This window comes from Anabrus simplex, chromosome 2 (assembly GCF_040414725.1).
Source record: "Anabrus simplex isolate iqAnaSimp1 chromosome 2, ASM4041472v1, whole genome shotgun sequence".
NCBI classification, from domain to species: domain Eukaryota; kingdom Metazoa; phylum Arthropoda; class Insecta; order Orthoptera; family Tettigoniidae; genus Anabrus; species Anabrus simplex.
Genome location: NC_090266.1, coordinates 709,666,643 through 709,692,090, shown reverse-complemented (window position 1 = coordinate 709,692,090; position 25,448 = coordinate 709,666,643). Strand labels below are relative to the sequence as shown.

Below are 25,448 nucleotides of genomic sequence, written 5' to 3'. Positions count from 1 at the left end.
TTTTTAATTTTCCGTCTTCTCTGTCTGTCTGTCTGTCTGTCTGTCTGTCTGTCTGTCTGTCTGTCTGTCTGTCTGTCTGTCTGTCTGTCTGTCTGTACGTACGCGCATCGCGAGAAAATGGCTGAACAGAATGTAATGGAAATCGGTATGTAAAGTCAGCCGTTACACTTTGGGATATAAATAACTTTATTCACGCTGGGTGAAATGGAACCTAAAATATACAACCTGTGACAATAAAGTTCGGCGAATTAAGTCAGAACGGTCGATCCGGCAACACTGGCGACACACAAAGCTGCACCTGCGTAGCAGCAGGTTTTGACCACCTGCTCCCAACGTTGTTCAGTTGAGCATCGTGTGTGTGCCGTGTAAGCCCTGTCTGACACAGTGCGTGTATAGTGCGTTGGTTCTGAACTGCGAAGAGGAACATTAACGACCAAAATATCAATGTACAGTTTTGATTTGAGCTTTGCAAGACACCGAAATAAAAGCATGCGATGCTGGTATGTGTTTATGAAGATCAAGCACTGTACTTGAAGTGTGTGTACGAGTGGTTCACCCGTTTTCGAGGAGGTCGGGGAAGTGTTTCTGACAACCCCCGTAGCGGAAGACCGGTGACCGCCGTCAGTGACGGAAACATTGAGAAGGTGAGGACATTAATCACGAAGGATCGGCGATTGACTGTGCGCATGGTAGCGGATGAACTGCATATTAATCGTGAATTCGTGCGACAAATCGTTACCCAGAATTTAGGGAAGAGGAAAACGTGTTCTTGTCTTGTGCCACATCACTTGACTGACGATCAGAAGCAGGCACGTTTAGAGGCTTCACAGGATTTTGTCGAAACGGCGAATGCTATTGTCACTGAGGATGAAACGTGGTGTCTCAGGTACGACCCTGAAACGAAACAGCAAAGCATGGAATGGCGTTCTTCGGGATCCCCTCGTCTGAAAAAGGTCAAAGCCAAAAAGTCACGCATCAAACTCGCTTTGAAAGGAAAGAGATTTGACGATATTCCTGACATCCAACGAAACGTGACGAGGGTTTTGAACACCATCCCAAAGGAAGCCTTCTTGCAAAGTTTCCAGGACATGTATCGCCGATCTCCGCAGTGCATAGTTATGGGAGGGGACTATTTCGAAGGACAGTAAGGTCACTATCGTGCATTGTTCATCTATGTTGATAGTACAGGACTATTCACCGAACTTTATTGTCACAGGTTGTAATTCTCAAATATATCTCAATAGTGGTACTATTGATAAATAGTACATACACATAGAGAATGTAATATAAGTATACAGTTTTACCGTACGAACTATGATTAGGGAATTCATAAATTTAGATTTGTTGCTTAGTTCATATCAACGCCGAGCACCGCTAGCATGGACATATTGTTCAATCGTGTTAACTGGCGCTGGTGGTGGATTTTGTCGTGATTGCCTTAAGGTGAAAACCGCGTCATCATCAGCCTTTATCGACAAATATGTGAAGATGATTGAAGATCATTATCAAAATGAAACATATCGTAAAGGAGCAATCGCTTGAAGCATAAGATAAGAGGGAGACATGTATATTTGTATTGCATTGTATAACATTAGGTGCCCTAATATCACAGAGTCGGAAGAGAAGGCCTACGATATCAAAAATATTTGATCGAGCATTTCATGTGATAGCATTGCTTTTAACCGAGACATTCCAGTCGGTTAATATTGTATTCTGACCGGAATACTGACGTCATTGACGTCATTGTAATGACCTACATCGTGTTCAGCTTAATATTTGTCTGTGTCTGTTACAGAATCACGAAAAAATGGAGGGGCGGATTTTAATTTCTGTTTAGAATAAGGTTGAGTAGGATCTTAGCTGTAAGTTGTCCAAACTATTTCATCAGGAGGGAGTGCTTCAGGTACGGGCCTAAATGATTAAACTCGATGTATCTCTCTCACGGTTGGTTTTACAAGAGAATAGCTCACAGCGAAGTTTCGTTCTGTACCTTTTATCGGTACAGTGAAAATAAGGGAAATGTCAATGGCAGTCGTGTGAAAGTTCAAGTCCAATAGCCGGTAACTAGCTCTGCAGACTTTAAAGGGTGTTGCTATGGAGATCGTCTCGGCAACGTTTGTAAGGCTTTGTACAGCTGTGAGAATTTTTAAAATATTCACCCGATACTTGGCCTTTCTTTTTCTTTTATCGGAAAGAAGAGATCAAATCAAAAACACCAATAATGAAAAAATATGAAACTGCAAAGGGCCACAGAGAGCAATGAAGCGAGTACCTCACGACAAGCCGCTGACAGAGAGAGGCGTGCCCACTTAGGTGTTTCAGAATCTGGGGAAAATTATGACGGTTGGCAAAAATGTAATCATGCACGTTCTAAGTGATTGTCCCGTCGACGACGGGTACCACAGCTATTGTGAAGATGAAGTTAGAATTCATGAGGTCAAATAGGAGCAAATATTTATAGGTAGAGGACTTAGGGATTGGTATAATTTATCAAGGGGTTCGATATGTTTCGAAGTTCTTTAAAATCATTTACGTAGAATATAAGTAAACAATTGATAGTGTATCTGTTCTCTGGGCGACAGCCCTTAATACAGATCAATGATATTTTGCTTTGATTTTGATTTGAAACGATCGTCACATTTAAAAGTCATAATATCTGTTTCGTATCCTTTACGTACCTGTCTCCTTTCTGATGTCTAGGACTGTTGCATTACATCTATCAGTGTTTCGCAGTACTTGCAGAATTTTTACGAGGGGGGGGGGGCGAAGCCGCTCCCCCCGCGTGGTTATCGACTCTGATCTACATCGCCTCCGACATGCTGTTGCTTCTAAGAAGAAAGAGAGCAGGGAGGAGTGGGAAATGAAACTACGAGGAGTATCTCCCTGTCCCCATGTCAGACATGCTACCAGGCGGGTGTTTGTATTGGAAGGTGGTATTCAGGGTCAGTAGAAAACCATATAGGCGGAAATAGAAAGGTGCCTACATGTAAAACCTGACTTATCGTAAATAGCACATGCAAGGATATGGCTCTGGTAAGTTCCAGGGGGTAGTGTTAGTTGGGAATAAGTATCATGCACAAGTCATTAGCCTATTCCTCGCCAGTCCATTTATTCAGGGATCAGTCCTTCTGGGCACTTCCATGACTAGTGCGTGTCTTGCCGGTTGCCGAGCCGTGCGGCGATAAGCCCTAAGGCCTGCCACACCACCTGACCCCCTTGGGGTCCCTCGTACCCAGTCTCGAATCCCCATGTATGAAGCCAAGTCCGCCGAAGCTGGGACCTGCTGGATAGTAGTGGGTCATGGCGCCAGACCTCTCTCCTCTCTGCCCGGGTCATGGCTCCGTAAACCGGGCAACTGCGATGAGAGACCGGGTGGCCCCGCCCCCGCGCAGTTGGTACACACCGGTGCCTCCCTAAGTGCTGGGTAGGCCGTGTAATGGTGATCACCACCACAGCGGTTGCACATCACTTGGAGCCCACACCTATGTTGACTGTGGCTCCACCTCAAGCAGCGGAAACACTGCAAGAACTGCTGAGGGGGACGTTTCGATCTCACCTGACTGCCGTTACCCACTGAGGTTCTCTCCTGATTGGCTCCTCAGTTAACTGCCTTACTGGGGGCAGTCCTGAGCTGCGGATGGGTGGCTCTCTCCTGCCGGGCCGGCGTCTTCTTCCTGTTTCCGGAGCGGCGTTTGCTTCCTGGCGGTGGCGGTCTCTGCTCGGCGAAGGAAGAGACCTCGTCATTGTGTTCCTCCTTACGGCCTGGTGACCGTGGGATAACAGGTGGCTCGACTGTAATACCAGTTTCTCCCTCCTCCTGGCTGGCCGCGGCGTTCGTCGGTGGTGGCATCTCAGTGCGTTCCCTGTCCTGTCGGGAGCACATCGATGTCTGCATCGTAAAGGAGGTGCTAGCAGGCCGGGCCTGGCCTCCGAACGCCAGGTAGCGTCCGTCTACACTACCGTGCTGCCGCTACCTTCTGGTGCGCTCTCCTTGATTGCGCCCAGGTGATAGCCCCTTCCTGGTTCGCCTTGGTCTGCATCCATTCCACAGTACTGGGCCTCGAGACCTAGGTCTGCGTCCACTTGGCGGAGCTGGTCCTCTCAGCCTTAGTCGCACATTCACAGCGCCACGGTGCGGAATTCTCTACCTCCGTGGTTGCGTCCTTGGCCTGCGGCTGCGTCGCTTGGACTAAGTCGGTATTAACGGCCTTATTCCCCAGCCATCTGTCCTTCCTGGGAGTCTTTGTGGCGACTGCTTTGGTCTCAATCCACCTGAGGGTGAAGGCGTTCGGCCCTGGTGCGTCGTCCCTCCCTGGTAGTCGGATAACCTGAAACAAAAGGGAGAGCTCCTTCGCGGCATTGTCCATCCACTCCTGTGAGTGATCGCTTATGATCAGGCCGCCCGGTAGAAAGCTCTCGATATACTCTGAAGGTGATATCCTGTTTCCTTTGGCACAGGAGTGGCGCTTCGTGTGTTGAGCTTTGTCCCTATCCGTATCTGCGCCTTTCTCCGGCCTGTAGTACACGAGGAGTGCTTGGTTCTCCGGGGTTGCTCTGCTCGCTTGCAAGGCAAAGCCTCCAGGGAGGTCACACCCGTCCCCACTCCATCTCTTTCTCCTCCGTCGTCATCATGGTCCTCCTCAAATATATATCATGAAAAGAGAATTCAAACTGGGAAGTGCTAAGTGACAGTGCTCTAGTGTGTACTTAGAGGTACGCAACTGTAGACAAAGCTCTTTCGGGAATGTACTAATAAATAAAAATTGCCTGACTAGTACTTAGAAGAACTAGAGCAGAGTTCCTCTGCGGGAAACACGTACGTCCTTCAGCTCTGGCTGCCAGCTTGCTCCTTACTTTCAGATGGCGTTGGCAAGATTATATTTCTAGACAATCAAATAGAAAATACAAGCCTACTTAGTGTTTAATGATCCTCCGAATTTCATTTGTCATCTCTCACTCAATTTAAATTTATCTTTGCTGAACCGCTGTAGAATGTAACAGTGGGAAAGATAAAAATTGTCAGAGATTTGACACCCACATGTTTGGGTTTTTTACTATGAACATACTCACTATATTCCAGGGAATCCAGAAGAATCCTGACTACGCTCGGATGTTCCGTGGACGACCTCTACGATTCGTTTTCCCTTTAACGCACTCCAGGGAACAAGAGAAGAATCTGGTGACTTTGAAGAGTTCTGATGCCAGAGCCTTCTGCTTGCCAAATGGACAGATCTTCGCTCAACCAGAGTTATTGTGCAGTCTGGGCTGCGAGACACCTCGTATCAACTACGACCGCTACATGGGGCGGCCGTACAGATACTTCTATGCCATCTCATCAGATGTTGATTTGGACAATCCAGGAACGGTAAGCACAGTTATATGTTTAGCATAGTATTTATGGGAGTAGACAGAAAAGTATTTGTAGATTAATAGTTGTGTCCATAAGTACTTTAACATATCTGAATGGTGGGTTCGCGATTAGTTTGTCACCCACAACAGATCCATCAAATAACACCACGCGAAGCATAACACAAGGATAGAAATAAATTAATTTATGATAAGTCCACTTTTAACACCACGGGAAATCCGGGACAGGAATGGCCCAAACAAGAAGCTCTGGAGGGTACACAATCTGAAGTCATAAAACCAACCGACTCCACAGAATTACCGAAGAATGTACGTTCCACAAGGGCACATCCAGTTAAATGAATAAGGTTAAGAAACACACCTCCAGTTAAACTACCACCAAAGAAAATAAGGAGCAATGCCCGCACGACATACACCACCGGATGTCCACACGAGATCTCGACATAATCCGGGCTAAAAATACGTGACATCCACAGATTCAGACTGTCTCTCACTAGCTAAACAGGTACTTCCTACTCTTCCACAGGAGATCAAGCAAATAAAATAGAAATGGTAGTTAATGAGGCAGGTCTATCGAAAACGCTCGATACAATAATGAAGAAGGAACACCCCCAAAGGACTTCATAATTCATTCAGAAGAGTGACGTAAATACCGACTGGGAAATACTAGATAATCCCATACTTATCTAGCAAAACCACAGAGCGGTAAGATGACCAGTCCATAACATCTACGGATACTCTGTTCCACTGAGAAAATACCATAGGTTGGCAGGATAACTTTAGATGAACGTTACAGTACTACAAGTTATATAATGATGACATCGGTCAAAAGGTTATGCAGGTTAACAGAAGATGAAGAAACCAGAACCCACAAAGAACCAACATGTATTTCCCACAAGATAAGGTTATTCAACCAGAGTTGTAGACACATGCAACTAAAGAATGGCCAAATCTACAGGGACACAGAGGTAACCCCAAAGGCAACATACCACCCAACCAAACTGCCATAACCACCCAATACCCAACACAGCAACACAATAACCATAATGACTACCAAGATACATGGGTCAGCTCATATGAGATTAAAGGATCATAATCCTCAACATCATGCCATGCAGCCAATATGCCAGCCCAAATTCAACTCAAAACCAAATCACAGTACAGTAATAAACCACAAACCCAGGACCAGAACCATACCATTTAGGTTCAAAAAGAGATTCACTCCTCAGGTTAAGAATCCTTTCTCACCGAACCCAACAACGCTAACGACAACTAGTAGATAAAGTAAATCATACTTCACCACATGATATCCAAAACTCAAAATAGGAAAACAATACATCTATATATGACCAAGGTTCAGAACGAATAATCCAACCACTATGCTCACAGTAGTGCAGAGAAGTAAATCCCACAAGGGTAAGAAATGGATAATAGGGTTTTAAAAAATTTCAAGAAAGATAGATTAGGTTACTAAATTCTACATCATAAAATTTACAAGGTAGGCAAAACTAGTGATAGATCACTCGCAGGATAATATACCGTAACCAGTTGTCAGAGATAAATAAGAAGAGGGCTCGGGACCCATTGAAAATTGACAAGTACAAAAAATCAGTAGTCAGAAAAGGAAACTCGGTAAAGACGCTAAGTCCATGCACGAGGCAAACAGGTTACCTTCTCCAACACTGACCAACATAATGCACAATAACCAACAATCGCCCAATAAATAGATGACACAGAAAACAGCTCGAATCATTACCAAGCACCTCGCACACCCACAAAAACAATGAAAAGAGGATAAAAATGGAAAACTTCGTAGGCAGCAAAGCACACACCCTTCTCACTACCAGCACAGCACAAACACTCGACAGCTCAGCAATGATCGAGTCACGACACCAGCGATGGATTCAGAACTCAATATTCACGGAGAAATAGGCAAGGTATAACTCATTTAACGAAACTCACAATAACTAGTAGGTAAGAAACAAATCCAGAACTAATATTAGTAAAATAAAAAGGAATTAAGTATAGGAATTGTACTTTAGCTGCACACCACTTCAGCGCAAGATTAGAATACATAATAATAATAATAATAATAATAATAATAATAATAATAATAATAATAATAATTGTTACGGGCTTACCCGTGGAGCAGAAAGAGGTGAAAGAAAGTGCCGGGGTGAATGGATCCAACTACAACATCAAGATTAATTTAAAACTTAAACTGAAGGTTATATTTTCAGAACATCATACTTAACAATTTTTTATGACCGTATTACAGGTACAAGTAGCAATCATTAAACAAGATTGGGAAAAATCCAAGATTCAGAACCTTAATACTTTGGGCCTTAAGCCACCAGTTTTACAATTCCGGAGATACCGGATTCAGTTTACACAATTTAAGTCAAGGGCAGAAATCCCCGAAATCAAGAGCACTTGCTCCAAAATTAATGTATCTAGCCTTCCAGAGACACTCTTTAATCTTACAAAAACTTTGAAACGAGCTAACAGGCTCTCAGTTTCTCAAGCCTACTCAGGGCAACATCAACTCACAATCTCTGGCCTTTCTAGGCACAACTTACAATTTGAAACAGGGGTATCTCGCACCCAACCTACAGGGCTTTTGCGGAAAAGAACAGGTTAAGTAAATGGCCCGAAACACAAACAGAATGTAGGCGTATACTTGCACTCCTAGATATGAACACTAAAACAACCTAAGGGGTTCAAGGCCGATGAAACAGGGGCTATTCCCCAACTACTGAGGTGACTCGTATATAAATTACTTTACCATATTACCGAATGAAAAACAGTTATAAAAACGTAGACGCCTCACACCAAGTTGAAGGGGAGTTCGAGAGGGTAATTCACTCTCTAACCCCGATTTACAGTTAAAGATTTTATGAAGTTTTTACATTAGCCGGAAGAAGTTACATTTTAGAAAAGCTGGTTACATAACTAAGGAGTCGGACCTTTCTCTCGGGTTAAACTGCGGAGGTAGCAAGAAAGAAAGAAGTTATATGCCATTACCTGGTAGATGTTCTGTTGACCGATGAAAGAGGCTGCCCGCCTCCTGCTTTGACACATACACTCAGTCATATGACGATCAATTGGCCAAGAAACGTGAAAACCCGCAGTTTATAAACCCTCAGGGAAGGTTCGAGATCATTCAAGATGAATCGGGCACGCCCTCTTAATTTTTATTGGCAGATACAAGGTGAAAAAAGAAATACGGGATTGGTTGGAAATTAATTAAAAAAATTAGGGATTGGCTAGGTTCAAAATTGGTGGAAAGAAAAGGAAGAATTGCCAACCCAAAAATAAATGAACATCAATCAGTTACAAAAACCTAGAAATAAAAAATTTCTTTAAATTATAAGTTCTTTCACTTCGCACCAGGGCGCATGATCACAGTTTTTAGTGGTGTCATCTGTGGAAAAATTTCCAAACTTTTTGATGAATGGCAAACAAAACAAGGAGAAATTCACTCAGGTTAGGCAACTGCACAATAACAAAATTACATAATATTTCGGTGGTGACATCTTCAGGTTAAAGTTCTAACTTGTATTATTGGTTTCACTTGTGATTGATAGAGGAGTTCTTTTAGGCGCTAATTTTGAATGCGTGGCGTAGATGTGTACTCCTGGTACAATAATAATAATAATAATAATAATAATAATAATAATAATAATAATAATCCAGAGAAGCAGTACAATTACACCAAGACAGATAATGTTACATGAAATTCCCAGGCCACAAATTATCAATCAGAACAATAATTACCGAAAGATGTTCACTCACGACACAGACACTCAAATGCCTAAGATAAAAACAAATTAATTCGCTCACCGACTCGCAGTATGCGTACCAAGTTCAACCAAATGCACAACACCGTTACAAAAGTTGCATTCATCGAATAGAAGGTAGCGTAACATCACCCATTAACCAACTTTAATCTGGGAAAGATGAACACGCCTAATTCTCTTAGCGATGGGATCGTTCACCAACACAGATACTGGAGACAGGAACTGCAATACAGTACAGAGGCCTTGATATCTAGGGGCAAGCCTAGCTGAAAACTTATTGGTGGCTTTACTGATAAGATAACACTTGACAAAGACTTGATCTCTAACTTTCAACCCACTTGATTTTCTACCTTTGTCATACTTATTTCTGACCTTCTCATACGATACGGACACATTCTTCCTGGCTTCATTTCAAATTTTTTGAACATCATTAGGTTTAGACAGATCGGGCAGAAGATCTTCAATACTAAGCACGTTGGACATTGGAGAATATGGGGTATAACAAAACATGAGGGACATAAGCGTATTACCATGTGATTCATGAGAAGCAGAGTTGAATGGCTGGGCCAACCAGTGTAGGCAAGAGTCCCACTTGGATTGATTATTATGATTGTACGCTATCAGGGCAGACTTCAGATTTCAGATCATTCTCTCGGCGTAAGGTGGGTTTGGATAGTACGGAGTGGTTGTAACGTGCGAGATGCACAATTCGAACAGATACCTCTTAAACGAATGGCTAGTGAAGGCACTGGCATTGTCAGAAACTAGAAACTTGGGAGGACCAAAGGATGCAAAAATAGAATTCAAACAGTTGATAGAATTTCGAGAGTTAGCAGATATAGTGGGGAAGATCCAGGAAAACTGAGAGAACGCATCGATACGCACACAAATGTGAGTGTTTCCCAAAGAAGACCAAGGGAGAGGTGCCACGTAGTCAATGAATAGCCTTTCCGTAGGCAGAGAGGCTTGCGAAGATGACAATAATCCAACGCGGTTGTTCAGGTTAGGTTTACTAATTGCACAGGTTTTACAAGATTTAACCATAGTTCTGAAACGCTGGCCATCTTCTGCCTAGTTTTTAAAAACCCAAATGACCGTCAATAGGAGAACAGTGGTAATACTTAAATATAACCGGCACGAGGACCTTAGGGACAACAATTTTGAAATTATAATCTTTCCGACCTTTACAACAAAGAACACCCTTAGATAGAGAGTAAGGTTTTACCTCAGTTCCATCATTAATTTTGTCAATGATGCCTTTCAGTTCTGGGTCTGATTTTTTATGTTCCCCAAATTCGTGGTACAATAAAGGAAGATCCGAAAGGATGGCATTAACGCGAACAATATTAACTTCGTCAAGTTTTCCGACATCTGATTTCACATCGCCACCATAACATCCATCAAACATTCTACTCAAACTATCAGCGATGGCACTTCCGAACCTGTGATATGTCTATCGTTGAAACTAAAAGATGAAATTCGAAGTGCCCATCTACTGATCCTACCATTTCTTTTGGACCGATTTAATAACCACAGGAGAGCACTATTATCAGTTTCGAGGTCGAAATTTACATGTTCAATGAAGGGCCTAAACTTCTCAAGGGCAAATAGAACAGCAAGTCATTCCAACTCGTAAATAGGGTATTTACTTTGTAGGCTGGTGAGAATCCTTGATACATAGGCCACAGGCCTACGCTCATCCTCATACACCGTGTATACCTTTCCCTGAGGCATCAGTTTGCACGATGAAACGCGTATTAAAATCTGGGATCGCCAATACAGGGGCATTCATTAGAGCAATTTTCAATGATTCATAGGCTACTTGCTGGGCACTATCCCAAGTGAACTTTACATCCTTGCGCCTAAGATAGTTAAGCGGAGCCGCAATCTCGGCAAAATTTGGAATGAATTTACGGAAGAAGTTCACCATCCCAACAAAGCGTGAGGTACCTTTGATATCCTTCGGAGGTTGTAGATCTCTGATGGCTTGGGTTCTAGAGTGGTTGATGGAGACCCCATCGGAGGAAACCACAGGCCCCAGAAATGGCATACTAGAGTTAGCGAAAGCCACTTTTGACAATTTTACATTGAATCCAGCTTTCATTAAACGCCCCAGAACTTCCCGAACATGATCCATGTGTTCTTCAAAGGTGTTGGAGAAAATTACTAAACCATCTAAATAGTTGAAGACAAATTTTAATTTAATATCCGAAAGGACATAATTCAACTGGGTAAGACCAGCAGCACCACATGATAGTACAAAAGGCAACCTCAAAAATTCATATAAATTCCAGTTTGTGATAAAGGCAGTAAATTGGATAGACCTCTTAGACAGAGGCACGTTATAGTACGCCTCGTTAAGGTCCAGTACCGTGAAGAATTTTGTCCCAGAAAACCAACCAAACCAAGTGTTCAAGTCCGGCAACGGGATAGACTTAATGACTATCTTACGATTCAGAGCACGGTAGTCAACGACTGCTCTGAAGCTACCAGAGGGCTTAGGAACCAGGAATACAGGAGAGGCATATGGTGATGTAGAGGGCCTAATGCCACCATATTTTATCATCTGCTCAATGATATTTTTTAACTCAAGCATGCGTGGTGGAGAGATACGATAAGGGGGAGATCTAACCAGTTGGTTGTCAGACAATTCAGTGTGATATTCTAACAGATCAGTTAGACCTAACTTACTAGTGAACACTTCAGGGAATTGATGACAGTGGGCACGGATTTTATCAGCCTCCTCATTACTTCAGTGGTTAAGATCAAGACGATCATTTTCACTGGTTTCATCTGGGACAGGGTAACCAATGGAACGTTAACTAAGTTAAATTTAAGAATTGGGGAAATTAAAAAAGACGTTTCTACCTTGCAGGTCTAACACTAGCCCGGCACCAGACAAGAAGTTGGTACCTAGGATTAAAATGCAAGAAATGTTAGGGGTTACTAAACACATGATCTTCTAGGTAAAATTACCGATTCTCAACTTCACTTTCACAGATCCCAGCATTTTCAAAAAATTACTATTAGCAGTGTTGCATTTTATATCGACATGCTGCAACTCAGGCAATTTACACGAACACTTCATTTTGTAATACCATGCAGAGTCAATCAAGCTTACCACATTACCGAAGTCAATTAATGCCTCGAGAGGTTCGTTATTAACTTCAACATTTACGAACAACCTCTCGAAGCTTAGGTCATCGTACTCCCGGCACTAAAAGCCATACGCCATTTCGTTGCAAGACTTTCACTGAGCCGTGAATTGTTGCCTTTACTCGCATGGCTGTCTCATCATACATTGCATTTACACAGCGGTGCCTAGTTTTCATAATACTTTTATACAGATAGAAGTAACACACGTTAATATTAATAATATAAAGTTCTGAGAAACAATAGGCGAACTATACGTAGAAACTACACTTTGCATATCTCTGACTAGTAAACCTCAAATAGCCTAATTTAAAATGTTGAAATGAAGTTGATAGAAATTTCGTAAAAGCAATGGAACAGCTCGATACTTATAGAGAACTGATAATTATTTCTCATACGGTTTTACGTCGCACCAACTCGGATAGGTCTTCAGCGAAGATGGGTATAAGAAAGGGCTAGGACTGAGAAGGCAGTAACTGTGGCATTATTAATGCATAGCCTGGCGTGAAAATGTGAATCCATGGAAATCCACCTTCAGGGCTACCTATAGTGGGATTCGAACCGAGCAGCCACCTCACTTGGATTATATTGGAACGTTAGGAGGTGATACTTTCCAGAAATATGCTCGTTCAAAAGAAAATATGACTACAGTGTGTTACTTCATCTTACTCTCAAGTTAGTAGGCACTTTATTGTGCAAACCAACGGAGAACTTCATGTCCAGGAACTATCTAACTTTCCTTATGTAGGAAAGAAACATTCTTATTGCAAGAATTGTGTTATCTCGTTCGTTAGTTAAGCCTTGGACCAATGTATAATGTATGAGTAAGTAAGTAAATTTGTATCCTCATCCCGAGGTGGTGTAGCTCTTTTCAGGCACACCCCGAATGGAGGTGCGCTGCATGTACCGTTTCAACAATATACCAGCCCTCGTGTCATTCTTAAATTTCTGGCTGTTCCGGGAATCGAACCCGGGCCCCTGAGGAGGGCAGCTAATAAGAGTAACCGTTACGCTACGGAGGTGGACATGTATAAGTAATGTAAAGATTGTTCCATAAAGCATGCATTTACAAAAGTCGTTTTCAGGAAATCATCTAGATAGCAGTATCCGATTGTCTTCAATGTTGACTTCACTAATGAACGTAATAACTGATGAGGAAATATTGAAATCCAAGATAAATGCCACATGTTTCAACAACTAGTGTCGAAGGTTGTGCCGTTACATTGTCAAACACCACAACTACAACCATAACGGCCAGCCCAACGTATGAACTAGCAGTTACACACTGCCACAGTTCATAAGAAATAAGTGGAAGCCCAATCAGACACTATACACTCCACACAAACAACAAGAAAGAAAGGAAAACTTACCTTAACAAGTGGAGAAGTGTCACAACAAGCCGTGGATAATTAAAATAACCACTGTACTGGACATCAGAACACGAAAGAAATGAAAGAAATAACACCTCTACTTTAAGAAAAATAAAAATTGTAATTCATAAAACCAAAGATAAATCAATAACATCGTCCTCGTAACAAAGGTAAACCTTAAATAAACTAACGATCTTTAAAAAGGGAGAAATCAGATATCAACTAATTGTGAGCCGCTCACTTAAAAGTTACAAATAAAATGAACAAATGCTACCTTTCTGATAACATGACTATGGTAGAGGAATAACAGATTAGCATACCTTGATCACTTAGAAACAACACAATTCAACCTTTTCAAGTTACTTCGGTGTAATCCGGTGAGTTTCCCCAAGAGTCCGACGCTAAATACATACGTCAGCGTAAAATGAAATCCAAACTGTCCCAAGGACAGAATTAGCAACCCCGAGAAGGAGGGAAAATTAATTAAATAACCTAAAAGGGTTGAACGAAAATAACCGAAATACAACGGAAGTAAGGGCCATATTCATAAAGGCACAAAACAACCCCAAGAAAACACAGTAAACGACCGTAGAATAATTAACACCTGTCCATTGGTGTAGTCAGGACAACGTAAACAAACTAGGAATACCACAAACGACAAATTCACATAATACAAACTCAGGTCGTTACCAAAAGGCACAAGCCGCAAAACCAAAATCAATAAAGGGAAAATATAACCACCAAGATAAATTAAAAGCTCAAATGTAACTTCGGACTTCTTGGTGAAAACACACATAGGCCTAAAACCATCACTGGCTTAGTCCTTTGAAACTGTAGATAGGATACATTTAACTTCTTACCAAATTAATGATGATAATAATAATATATTTTGATTTTACCAAGGTAGAAATAATTTTCTAAAGTTCAGTACTTTTAGTGTGAAACAAACACAATATAACAATTGAAAGCCGAGAATGGTGTTTGGTAAAACAAACTATAGAAAATGCCGAGAAACACTGAAGTCGAAACTTGAGAGAATCAGGTTGCACCGATATCCGTAATAATTTGATTTCCGAAGACAACAGTCCAGATTTTGAAGGTCACTTCCAAGGTAAATGGTAATGAACTTACATTTCCCAGCAGGCTGATGGGGACGCGTTAGCTCCGGGATACAATACTCACGACGTTAGTTATCAGAAGAATGCAAATAAAATCCAAATTAGGAGGACGATTTCAGAAGAAGTAAGGGTGAGAAAGCACCCTTTTCAATGGGAATTTAACCCACATCCATGGTTTGGGCTAAAATCCAGCCCCAGAGAAGACACCAAGCACGCCTTCGTTGCATCTTCATCAAGCGACCCAACGTTAATGGCGGGCGACAATCGACTTAGCCTCCGCCAACAAGCAACGCGAAGTACGGCGGGGAGGAAAGTCAGCGAGCCACGGAAGAAACTCGCCCAACACCTGGCCCAACACCAGACTAAAAGATAACGATGGGATATAACTCCAGAGACGGAGAAGATCCAATTTCAGTTAGGGACATAAGTCGCACAGGAAATAAAATTAAAACCAAGTTAGAATAAAATTCCGAAGTGAAACTAATTTCAATGGCAGTCTAGCCAAGCCAAAAAGGTGATGGAGAAGGGCGTAAAAATTTGTCCCCACTGGGACAGCGTAGACATCATTTATGAACTATATTTCCAAATCTTTCACGTAATATTTTCCTTTAGTAACAAACTGAAAATCTCCAGATGTGGAGAAAATTATCTGGTATTACCTTTCATCAATCAATCAATCAATCAATCAATCAATCAATCAATCAATCAATCAATCAATCAATCAATCTAGCATTTAGAGATGTCGCCCAGATAGCAGATTGCCTATCAATTATTTACCAAGACGTTTCTTAAATTATTTCAAAGAACTTGGGAATTTATCGAACATTTCCCTTGATAATTTATCCCAATCTCTAATTCCTTTTCCTATAAATGATTCTTTGCCCAATTTTTCCTCATTAACTCCAACCTTATCTTCATATTATGATCTTTCCTACGTTTAAACATCTCCCCTCAAGCTTATTCGTCTACTAATGTCATTCCAAGCCATCTCCCCACCGCGGAATATGCCGATTAGTCTTCATCTTACTCACAAGTCCTCCCAGCCGAAAGTTTGCAGCATTTTCGTAACACTAGTCTTATGCCGGAAATCAACCAGAAAAAGTACTGCTTTCCTTTGGATCTTCTCCAGTTCTCGTATCAAGTAATCTTGGTGTGGGTCCCATCCAATGGAACCATTCCCTAATTGCAGTCTTCCCAGAGGCAAATACAACCCCTCCTTTATATCATGGCTACAACCGCTAAATGCTCTCACAACCAAATGTAGACATCTGTAACCTTTATTTTCAACCGCATGAGTATGATTACCCCAGTGAATACCTTTCCTTATAACAACACTTGAGTACTTAAACTGATCCCCGTCAGGTACTTTCACTTCATCAGTTAAACTGAAAGACTTTTCCTGTCGGTGAAACTTACAACCTGATTTTTAATCCCATTTACCTTCATACCATCGCATGTTGTCCATCCCACAACATTGTTGAGGTATTTTTGAAGTCGATCACAATCCTGTAACTTATTTACTACTCTGTACAGCATACCATTATCTGCAAAATATCCTGATCTGTAATTCCAGTTCCTTACTCATATCATGTTTATATGTAATAAAACATAATGGTCCAATAATACTGCCTTCCTGGTCCACCACCCCACCCCCATTTAATAGTTACAGGATCAGATAATGCTTGACCTACTCTAATTACCAGAGGTCTATTTTCTAGAAAATTAGTCTCCCATTTTACCACTCTTTTGTCTAGTCCAGTAGCCCTCACTTTCGTCAGCGGTCTCCCATGATCTACCCTATTCCCTGGTGTGAATATGGGAAACCGCGGAAAACCATCTTCAGGGCTGGCGAGAGGGGGGTTCGAACCCACTATCTTCCAGATGCAATCTCACATCTGCGAGCCCCTAACTGCAAGGCCAGCTCGCCCGGTGTTAATAGTTTCGCAAACGTGTCTAATATAATCAGAAATCCAGAGCTTACATGAAACACGTATCAAGGTGATTGGCCTGCAATTATCCGTTTTATGTTCATCAGCCTTTCCTTTGTACACTGTGACTACTACAGCAATTCTCCATTCATTTGGTATATCTCCTTCACGCAAGCAGTTATCAAATAAATATTTCATTTTTTTACTAGTGGCTTTACGTCGCACAGACACAGATACTGTAGGTCTTATGGCGACGATATAAATATTTCATATACGGCACTAGATCCTTTAGTATATCTCTAGAAATCTTGTCAATCCCAGCCAAGGAGACGCTGAACTTTTTAAGGATAAACAAATTCCCGGACAACATTATCCACACCATAGCGGTCTCTGCGTTGAAAAATTAACTGGCGATTGTTAGACACCATTTGTAAGCCTATTCCTTAACGTGAAGTTACCATGTATTGGATTTTCTTTTTCAAATAGATTCTGAAAGAGACAATCTGCTGGTGGCAATTTTAATTTCGAATTATGATTCAAGCCATGCTTAATCGAAACATATATATAGAAATAAATATTGTCAATGTGAACTGATTAAGAGGCCGATCTTCAAATACCCTAATACGGGCAGCTATCATGTGGATTATGTCTCTTCTTGTATCTTTTTGTAAATGTCTTTATTATCATAGGTAAATTTTAGTACTTCGCAAGTATTTGCTCTTTATGTACTGCTGACTGAATTCTTCAGCCTTTTGTAAGTCCTGACATATACACTCCCCTTGTTCATTAATAAGCCCTGGAGTGTCCTTCCTGGAACATCTTTCAGCTAAAAGTACCTGTACATAACCTTCCATTTTCCTCTAACATCCATATGAATGCACATTATGTTTGCAATCCTTTTATCCTTAGCCGACATTTTTTTGTGTTAAATTAAAATTCCTAGTAAGTTCCTTCAATCTCTCCTTTCTTCCACAACCATTCTTTCTAATCTGCACCTCCTTCTTCATCTCTTTATTTCTCTGTTATGATACAATGGGTTGTCACTATTGCTCACCACCTTAAAAGGTGCATTTCTGTTTTTACACTCCTCAATAATTGTTAATTCCATCCCCTAGGCAGTATATATTTTTATCTACCATTTTCCACTGAGCATAATTACTTTTTAAAACTCCCCCATGTCTCTAGCATATGTATTGATTAATATTCTTACTTTTACAACCTTCTTTTCTACCTCATTATTTGTGAAGCTACGACAAGAAAAGCTTCGCGATCACACTCTATAGAGCTCATCTGGTTTAATCAGCACCATGTCTAGAATATTTTTCCTTCTAGTTGGTTCCATCAATTTGTGATGCTCCTATCCTTTTCAGATTAACTTATTTACCATTTGTCGGTTATGCTTCCTGTCATTCTCATTACCTTCCCAGTTAACATTAGGTAAATTGAGATCACCCGCTACAAAAACGTTCCTTTCTGTGTCGTTCCCCATACAGCATCGAATAATTCCACATCAGCGTTAACACCACACTTTCCAGTTCTGTACAACCCAAAACACATGAAGTTGCCTTTTATCTTCAGATATGAGCTATTTCGTAGCTCTCATATTCCTTTTTTCACCAGTATGAATACTCCCCCCTCTTACCGTTCCTATCCTGTTTCTACGACAACCCATCCAGTTCCATGAGAATAATTCCGCATTCATAATATCACTTCTCAGACATGATTCAACTCCTATTACAATATTTGGTAAATATAGATCTATTTACATAGCTTAATTATATTCCTTTCTTTGCAATACTTCTACAGCTTAATGATAACCATTTATGTCATTATTACTTGGCTTCCAGCTGTTTATGCTCTCTCACCACTCCGTAGTACATACACCTCGTGTCTCTGAATGTACCTGCTCCCTATAACTCTTAAAAAAACCGCGTCACTCACACGTATCATTGCGATTCAAGTGAAGGCCGTCTGAGCATAGATCCCTATCTCCTGTTCACCCATTAGGATCTACAAATCTCTGTCCCAATTTTCCACGCACCCACTCTGTAGTCTCATTTAAGTCACCGGTCATCCTCGAGTCAGTGCCACTCCTGCACAATTCCGTATTGATAATAATCTCCGCTCCCTTAAACTCCTCCAGCACTGTCATAACCAAAACCAGATCCCATAAATCCCGAACTTTGTCAGTGCATGTTTCTGCTTACCTTACTTTGTCACTTCCATCGTGAAAAATTACCACCTTCTCCTTACTCTCCTCTTTCCCCTCTATTTTCCCTATTATTTGCCTTAACCTAATTCGTGAACCTTAACCTAGCTTTATGATTTCATGACCTCCTATGATATCTTTTAGTGACCGAAAATAGGTCACATTGGAGCAGGATATTTGCAACCTAACGTATTGGATTTCACTGTAAATTCTATCTTTCTTACCAGGTTTCTCTGTTGAATGGCGAAGATCAACACATTATGTTGTTTTTTAAGTATATTTTTTTGGGTAGGAGGGGGTTAATTTCATTCCTGCCCGTACGCCGTATGATTTGAGGGTTTTAATGGAGGGGCACGCAATTGTTTGTACTTTTGATAAAACTGTTCCTGCCCTCACATTTACACGGTGAGTGAAAACAGTACTCATATACATACTTATATCTTCATTATAGACTCCTATGCCTTTCAGCGTTCAGTCTGCAAGCCTCTGTGAATGTACTATGCTCCTCTATAATCCCGTATTTGTAACTAGCTATGTAGACACGATTATCGAAACCGATTTTCAACCTATTAGGTCGTGTTACGTACCCTCCATGTCCGATTCCATCCTCCTCCTAGGTATCCTATCCTTCTCCATTCGCCTCACTTGACCCCACCACCGTAGACGGTTTATGCGGACAGCTTCATCCATCAAGTTCATTTCTAACTTAGCCTTTATTGCCTCATTCCGAGTACCCTCCTGCCATTTTTCCCATCTGTACCAGCGATCACTCTGGCTACTTTCATGTTTGTTACTTCTACCCAGCTTTAGCTCCAGTACAGCAAACTTGGTCTGAAAACAGGCCAGTATAAATGTAGTTATGTCCGGGAGCTGACTTCTTTCTTACAGAATACTGAAAATAGTAGTGGTGAAAAAAGTACTCTTTGTAATATCCGACCACAATGTTCTCTTAGTCTGAGATAAATTATACAGGGTGATCGAAAAACAACGTGAACATGGTATATGAGGGTTAGAGGGTTGGTCATGCTGATTAATAATTTGAAAAAAGTAATTCGATATCTCGTGCCGTTGTTATTTTATGAGATGCTGAAGTTGGCCAATCAGATCGCTTCGCGGGCGAATTCAAATGGGCTTTGCGAGGCGGTGTTGCTAAATTTGCACGTGGCTTCAGACCGGTTTGAGAGCCTCGCCGGGAAATCAGCATCGAATACAAACACAGCGTTGGTTTCAGCCAGTGTCACCGTAGCTCGGGGTCCGTGTTCAAATCCCTCTCCTGACGAAGTTTTCTTCGATTAGTAAAGTCTGTCTTAAGCCACGTGCATGTTTAGCAACACCGCCTCGCAAAGGCCATTGGAATTCACCCTTGAAGCGATCTGATTGCCTGACTTCTCCAGTTGATTAAATGACAACGATGCGAGTAATCGGATTGAAAATCCACAGTCTGTTTTAGTCATTTGACCGGGTGAGGAATGGAATGAATGCATTCCCCATCTAGCGGCGAGGATAGGAACTGTGCCGGCTGCCGAACCCTGTCGCACTCCTCTGAGGCAATGATTAATGAATGACGGATGAAATGAAATGTGTTGCTGGTATGAAAGATGATAGGGAAAACCGGAGTGCCCGGAGAAAAACCTGTCCCGCCTCCGCTTTGTCCAGCACAAATCTCACATGGATAACCGGGATTTGAAAGACATCGGATTATTTTTTCAAATTATTTATCAGCATGACGAACCCTTTAACGTTATTTCCGACCACTCTATATAGTGTTATCATTTAAATGTCAGTTAACTGACTGAGAAGCACAGTTGGTTAGGAACTAGCCTTCTGTGCCCAAGAATCCTCCCTCAGAGCAAACATTCTGCCCTGCATCATCTGGTAAGACCAGTCGTAATTGAAGGGATGTTCAATTCTAATTCGTAATCTTATTCTCCTTTTCAGTTTTTAGTGTTACACGATAAGGGCGAAGAAAGCCATCTCCGTCTCTTGGAATGCTGGGCAGTTGAAACTCCTTGTGTTTGTTTTCCTTTTCAGCACGTCGGTCATGTTTAAGGGGAGGGGGAGGAATTGCCCAGCCGAGAAACTGGATCCCCGATTTGAAATGAGGTAACATTGATAAGTTTCATTAAGCCAAGGAGGACTCTGGTGACAACTGCCATCAACGTACATCTGGTAACCCGAGCTCTTCAGAAGGCGAAAAACCAATAAACAAGAGCATTAGAATGTCCCGCTTTTGCAGTGAAATAATATGATGGGCTCATCTTATTTCTAGGAAGTGGGGACGCAGAGTAAACCAAATCCTTAGTACACTCGCACATCCTCTCGCTCCTGTTGTACCGAGCTCGATAGCAGCAGTCGCTTAATTGCTGCCAGTATCCGGTCTCGGGAGATAGTGAGTTCGAACCCCTCTGCCGGCAGACCTGAAAATGGTTTTCCGTGGTTTCCCATTTTCACACCAGGCAAATACTGGGGCTGTACCTTAATTATTTTTTTTTTGCTAGTTGCTTTACGTCGCACCGACACAGATAGGTCTTATGGCGACGATGGGACAGGGAAGGGCTAGGTGTGGGAAGGCAGCGGCCGTGGCCTTAATTAAGGTACAGCCCCAGCATTTGCCTGGTGTGAAAATGGGAAACCACGGAAAACCATCTTCAGGGCTGCCGACAGTGGGGTCCTGAAGATGGTTTTCCGTGGTTTCCCATTTTCACACCAGGCAAATACTGGGGCTGTACCTTAATTAAGGCCACGACCGCTTCCTTCCCACTCCTAGCTCCTTCCTCTCCCATTGTCGCATTAAGACCTGTCTGTGTCGGTGCGACGTAAAGCAACTTGCTTGCTCCTGTTGTAAGGAAGAGTTCTCGGACAATTTCTGTAACTGTCTTGTCTTAAATAGCCGTAGCGAAGGGAAGTGCTTCAAGATCTGAGCTTCAGCAGCAGCGTTTGTGATTCATTACATTCTGAGGACTCATAAACCTTTTGTCCTGGCAATTAATGTATCCCTAGAGCATAATTATTGTTTATATTGCATTGCATGTAATAATTGTTTTACTTTCCAGCTAATCAAAGTGGATACTTTCTCCCGTACCAAGAAGACTTGGAGCGAGAACAACATATTTCCAAGCGAACCTATTTTTGTTCCACATCCAGATGGCAAGGTAAGCCTTATCTCCATTTCAGATGAGTAATATTCTGAGAGAGTGTATTTCCACAGTTCTCCAGTTCGGATTTGTACTGACAGGTGAATTGAATCAATATCAGAGCAAAACTATTGTATATAAGGAAGGACAATCACTACTAGTCTTATAATGTTGTTGTTGTTGTTGCTTCTGCTGCTCAACATAAGACCGTTAGGAAAGCGCGGTCAATAGCCCAGTGTACACTATATAGAGTAGTATACAGTCTGCTTGGCACATGCATATCAGACGGATCTGAAGGTGAAAATAAGCCTTAAATCAACAAGTAAAATGGAAAGTAAAACTACGCCCTAGACAATACGCCGTCGTGGTTGAACGAAATGACGTTAATTTCGACATGCAAGAGTTCGTTTTCTTTGCATTTTTTTAAAAATTAACGTATGGATTTCAGCGCCGGGAGTGTCCGAGGACATGTTTGACTCACCAGTTCTGTAGCTATTTTTCCTGGTACACCCCATGAGGGCGGGTTACAAGTACCCCTGCGTGAAGGTGTTGTCTGTAGGTGTAAATGTAAGTGTACGGGCTAGGAACGGGAAAGAAACGGCCGTGGCCTTGAAACGCTACTAATGCGGTATTTGACTGGAAATGAACTGGGAAACCAAGGAAAACCATTTCGAGGATGACCGACGCGGGATTCGAATCACCTGTCTCCCAAGTACAGGGCTAGCAGCCGTAAGTGGCCGTCCCGCATCGCACTGAGCTACCCTATTTGGTTCCTTTACAGTAATATCCAGGACAGCTTGCTCCGTTGTCATTTTATGAGCTGCTGAAGTTAACCAATCAGAGCGCTTTGCGGGCGAATTCAAATGAGCTATGCCAGACGGTGTTGCGAAATTTGCACGTGACTTAAAACCGGCTTAAAAGCCATGCCGAAAAGTCACCACCAAACACAAACAGACCGTAGACTTAAGCCATTTTCACCGTAGCATACTTACTATGGCGCCATCCTGTTAGCTCCGAGCCAGTGTTCAAATCCCTCCCCTGGTGAGGTTTTCCTTCGATTGGTGCTCTCATGTCGGTCTTCAGAAACATTAATCGCGCAGGGCATTTGTTAAACGTTTATAGCCCATTGGTGTAATGCATTTTAAGTGAACAATCTAGGTATCTTCACTATCATATGTTGACCGTAATTGTTTGTCTGAATAATAAAAAGTTCCATGCCGTATCCAGATGGGGTATGGCGGACTTCCTACGCTCTCAGGACCAGCGGTGATTTGTGATACGAACAAGGGTGAGAGAGGAGTGGCCGTGGCCTAGTAAATGAACTGTCCCGGCATTTGACTTGGTAAGGAGAATTAAAAACAACCCAAAACGATTCTCAGCACCAGCCCACCGCCTCCCGAATGCAGCGTTCTGTTTCAAGCCGTAGGTACTCGGTGTTGTCTGAATTTTTCTTGTACATCAGTTATGTACACTACTTGCTTTATACTCTTATCTATGAGACACCTAAGGTTAAGAATAAAATAAGGAGGAGAGAATGGTTGTCTAGTTGTATTTCCTCTTAAAAGAATAATGACCACCACCACCACCACCACCACCCAAGTATAATCCATTTTAAGGTTAGACTAATAGACACCTCTTTAAAAGTAGTGACACCGTTGGCAGCCCTGAAGATGGTTTTCCGTGGTTTCCCATTTTCACGCATGGCATATGCTGGGGCTGTACCTTAATTAAGGCCACGGCCACTTCCTTCCCCACCGAGCTCGATAGCTGCAGTCGCTTAAGTGCGGCCAGTATCCAGTATTCGGGAGATAGTAGGTTCGAACCCCACTGTCGGCAGCCCTGAAAATGGTTTTCCGTGGTTTCCCATTTTCACACCAGGCAAATGCTGGGGCTGTACCTTAAATAAGGCCACGGCCGCTTCCTTCCCACTCCTAGCCCTTTCCTGTCCCATCGTCGCCGTAAGACCTATCTGTGTCGGTGCGACGTAAAACAACTAGCAAAAAAAAAAACTTCCTTCCCACTCCTAACCCTTTACTATCCCATCGACGTTGTAAGACATATCTGTGTAGGTGCGACGTAAAAGCAGATTATTAAATTAAAAAACTGAACTATATAAATGGTTGTTGGCTATGTCTTTAGTTGCTTACCGGTAATGGAACAATAACAACAACTGAAGAAGAGTGTTAGTTCAATCCATATGTGTATAAGTCAGTGTTTACTTATTCCCATGAATGGAACGAGCATGTGAACAACAATACCTGACACTAGTGTAAACAGTAATACTATGTTTTACTTTGTAATTTCATTTTTGGCTTTGAGTTCCAAGGAGCCATGCAGCCAGCAACGCACAATCATATACAATTAAGCAATAACAGACATAACAACATTAGAAATAGAAACAAGAGAAAACAATACCTTTGGTAAAACAACTTGTGATCCACTGATAAAGTCTTCTATCACAAAAATAGTCCTTGCAACATTCTGACAACATAAAATAGAGATGTCTTGAAAAATTAATTTTCAAATGTAAATGAAGGCACGGCCGCATAGAATTACATAGGCTTAATAGTAGATCAAGACGTTGACGGTGCTTGACATTATGTTGTGCATTCTATAGTGACATTTTATTTCACTTTAGGAAGAAGACGATGGTGTTATCCTTTCGTCGTTAGTGTGGGGTCAAGGTGAGGAAAACAGAGCTGGACTACTCATCCTCGACGCCAAAACATGGACGGAAATTGCAAGGGCAGAGTTCATCACCCCAAGCCCTGTGCCCAAATGTCTCCACGGCTGGTTCGCCAGCTCTAAGCAACAAAATAAAAATTAGGCATGTATGCCTAATCATTTTATTTGTTCACTTTTTATTTATTCATGCATTTATTTCACTTCACATTCTGTCAAAAACAAATATTTTGAATTATTTCATCTCCATGGATAACATAAACGTTATTATTTTCTCTGCTCAACATGCTTTTCATCTTTTACTGAAATGGAAAAAGCACATATTGATGTATGAAATATTATTAATTTTCAGTGTTTTATATCATTGTTAAAGTACTTTTGAGCATATTTCTTGTATATTTATGTGGCCGAGCATAAGTCACTCGGATCGGAACTAAGAATAGACCTAAGAGGCGTTAATTTGTAATTTCTGAATGAGACCCTCATTGAAAGGAAAGTAAATCGTAGCTTTGGCTCAAACAATTAAGGTTTCATTAATGGCGTGGACAGGAAGGAACAAGGCCTATTTCTAATTCACGGCACATGATCATTGAAGAATGCCAGGACTTTATTTTAACAAAATTGTGTTATTACTTTTGGACTTAGCAAAACTCGTAATTGGGGTCCATATTTTACGGGTCTATTATA

General features: G+C 41.8%; 1 protein-coding gene across 1 annotated transcript in view; it reads left to right on the top strand.

The window, feature by feature from the left end:
• Window positions 1–24,906, top strand: part of ninaB (neither inactivation nor afterpotential B) — a 79,530-nt gene extending 54,624 nt beyond the window's left edge. The window contains exons 8-10 of the mRNA XM_067140030.2: window positions 5,081–5,365; window positions 21,999–22,097; window positions 24,718–24,906. Of these exons, the coding sequence (XP_066996131.2) occupies window positions 5,081–5,365; window positions 21,999–22,097; window positions 24,718–24,906 (573 nt within the window). The remainder of the gene's footprint in view (window positions 1–5,080; window positions 5,366–21,998; window positions 22,098–24,717) is intronic.
• Window positions 24,907–25,448: the final 542 nt, after the last annotated feature.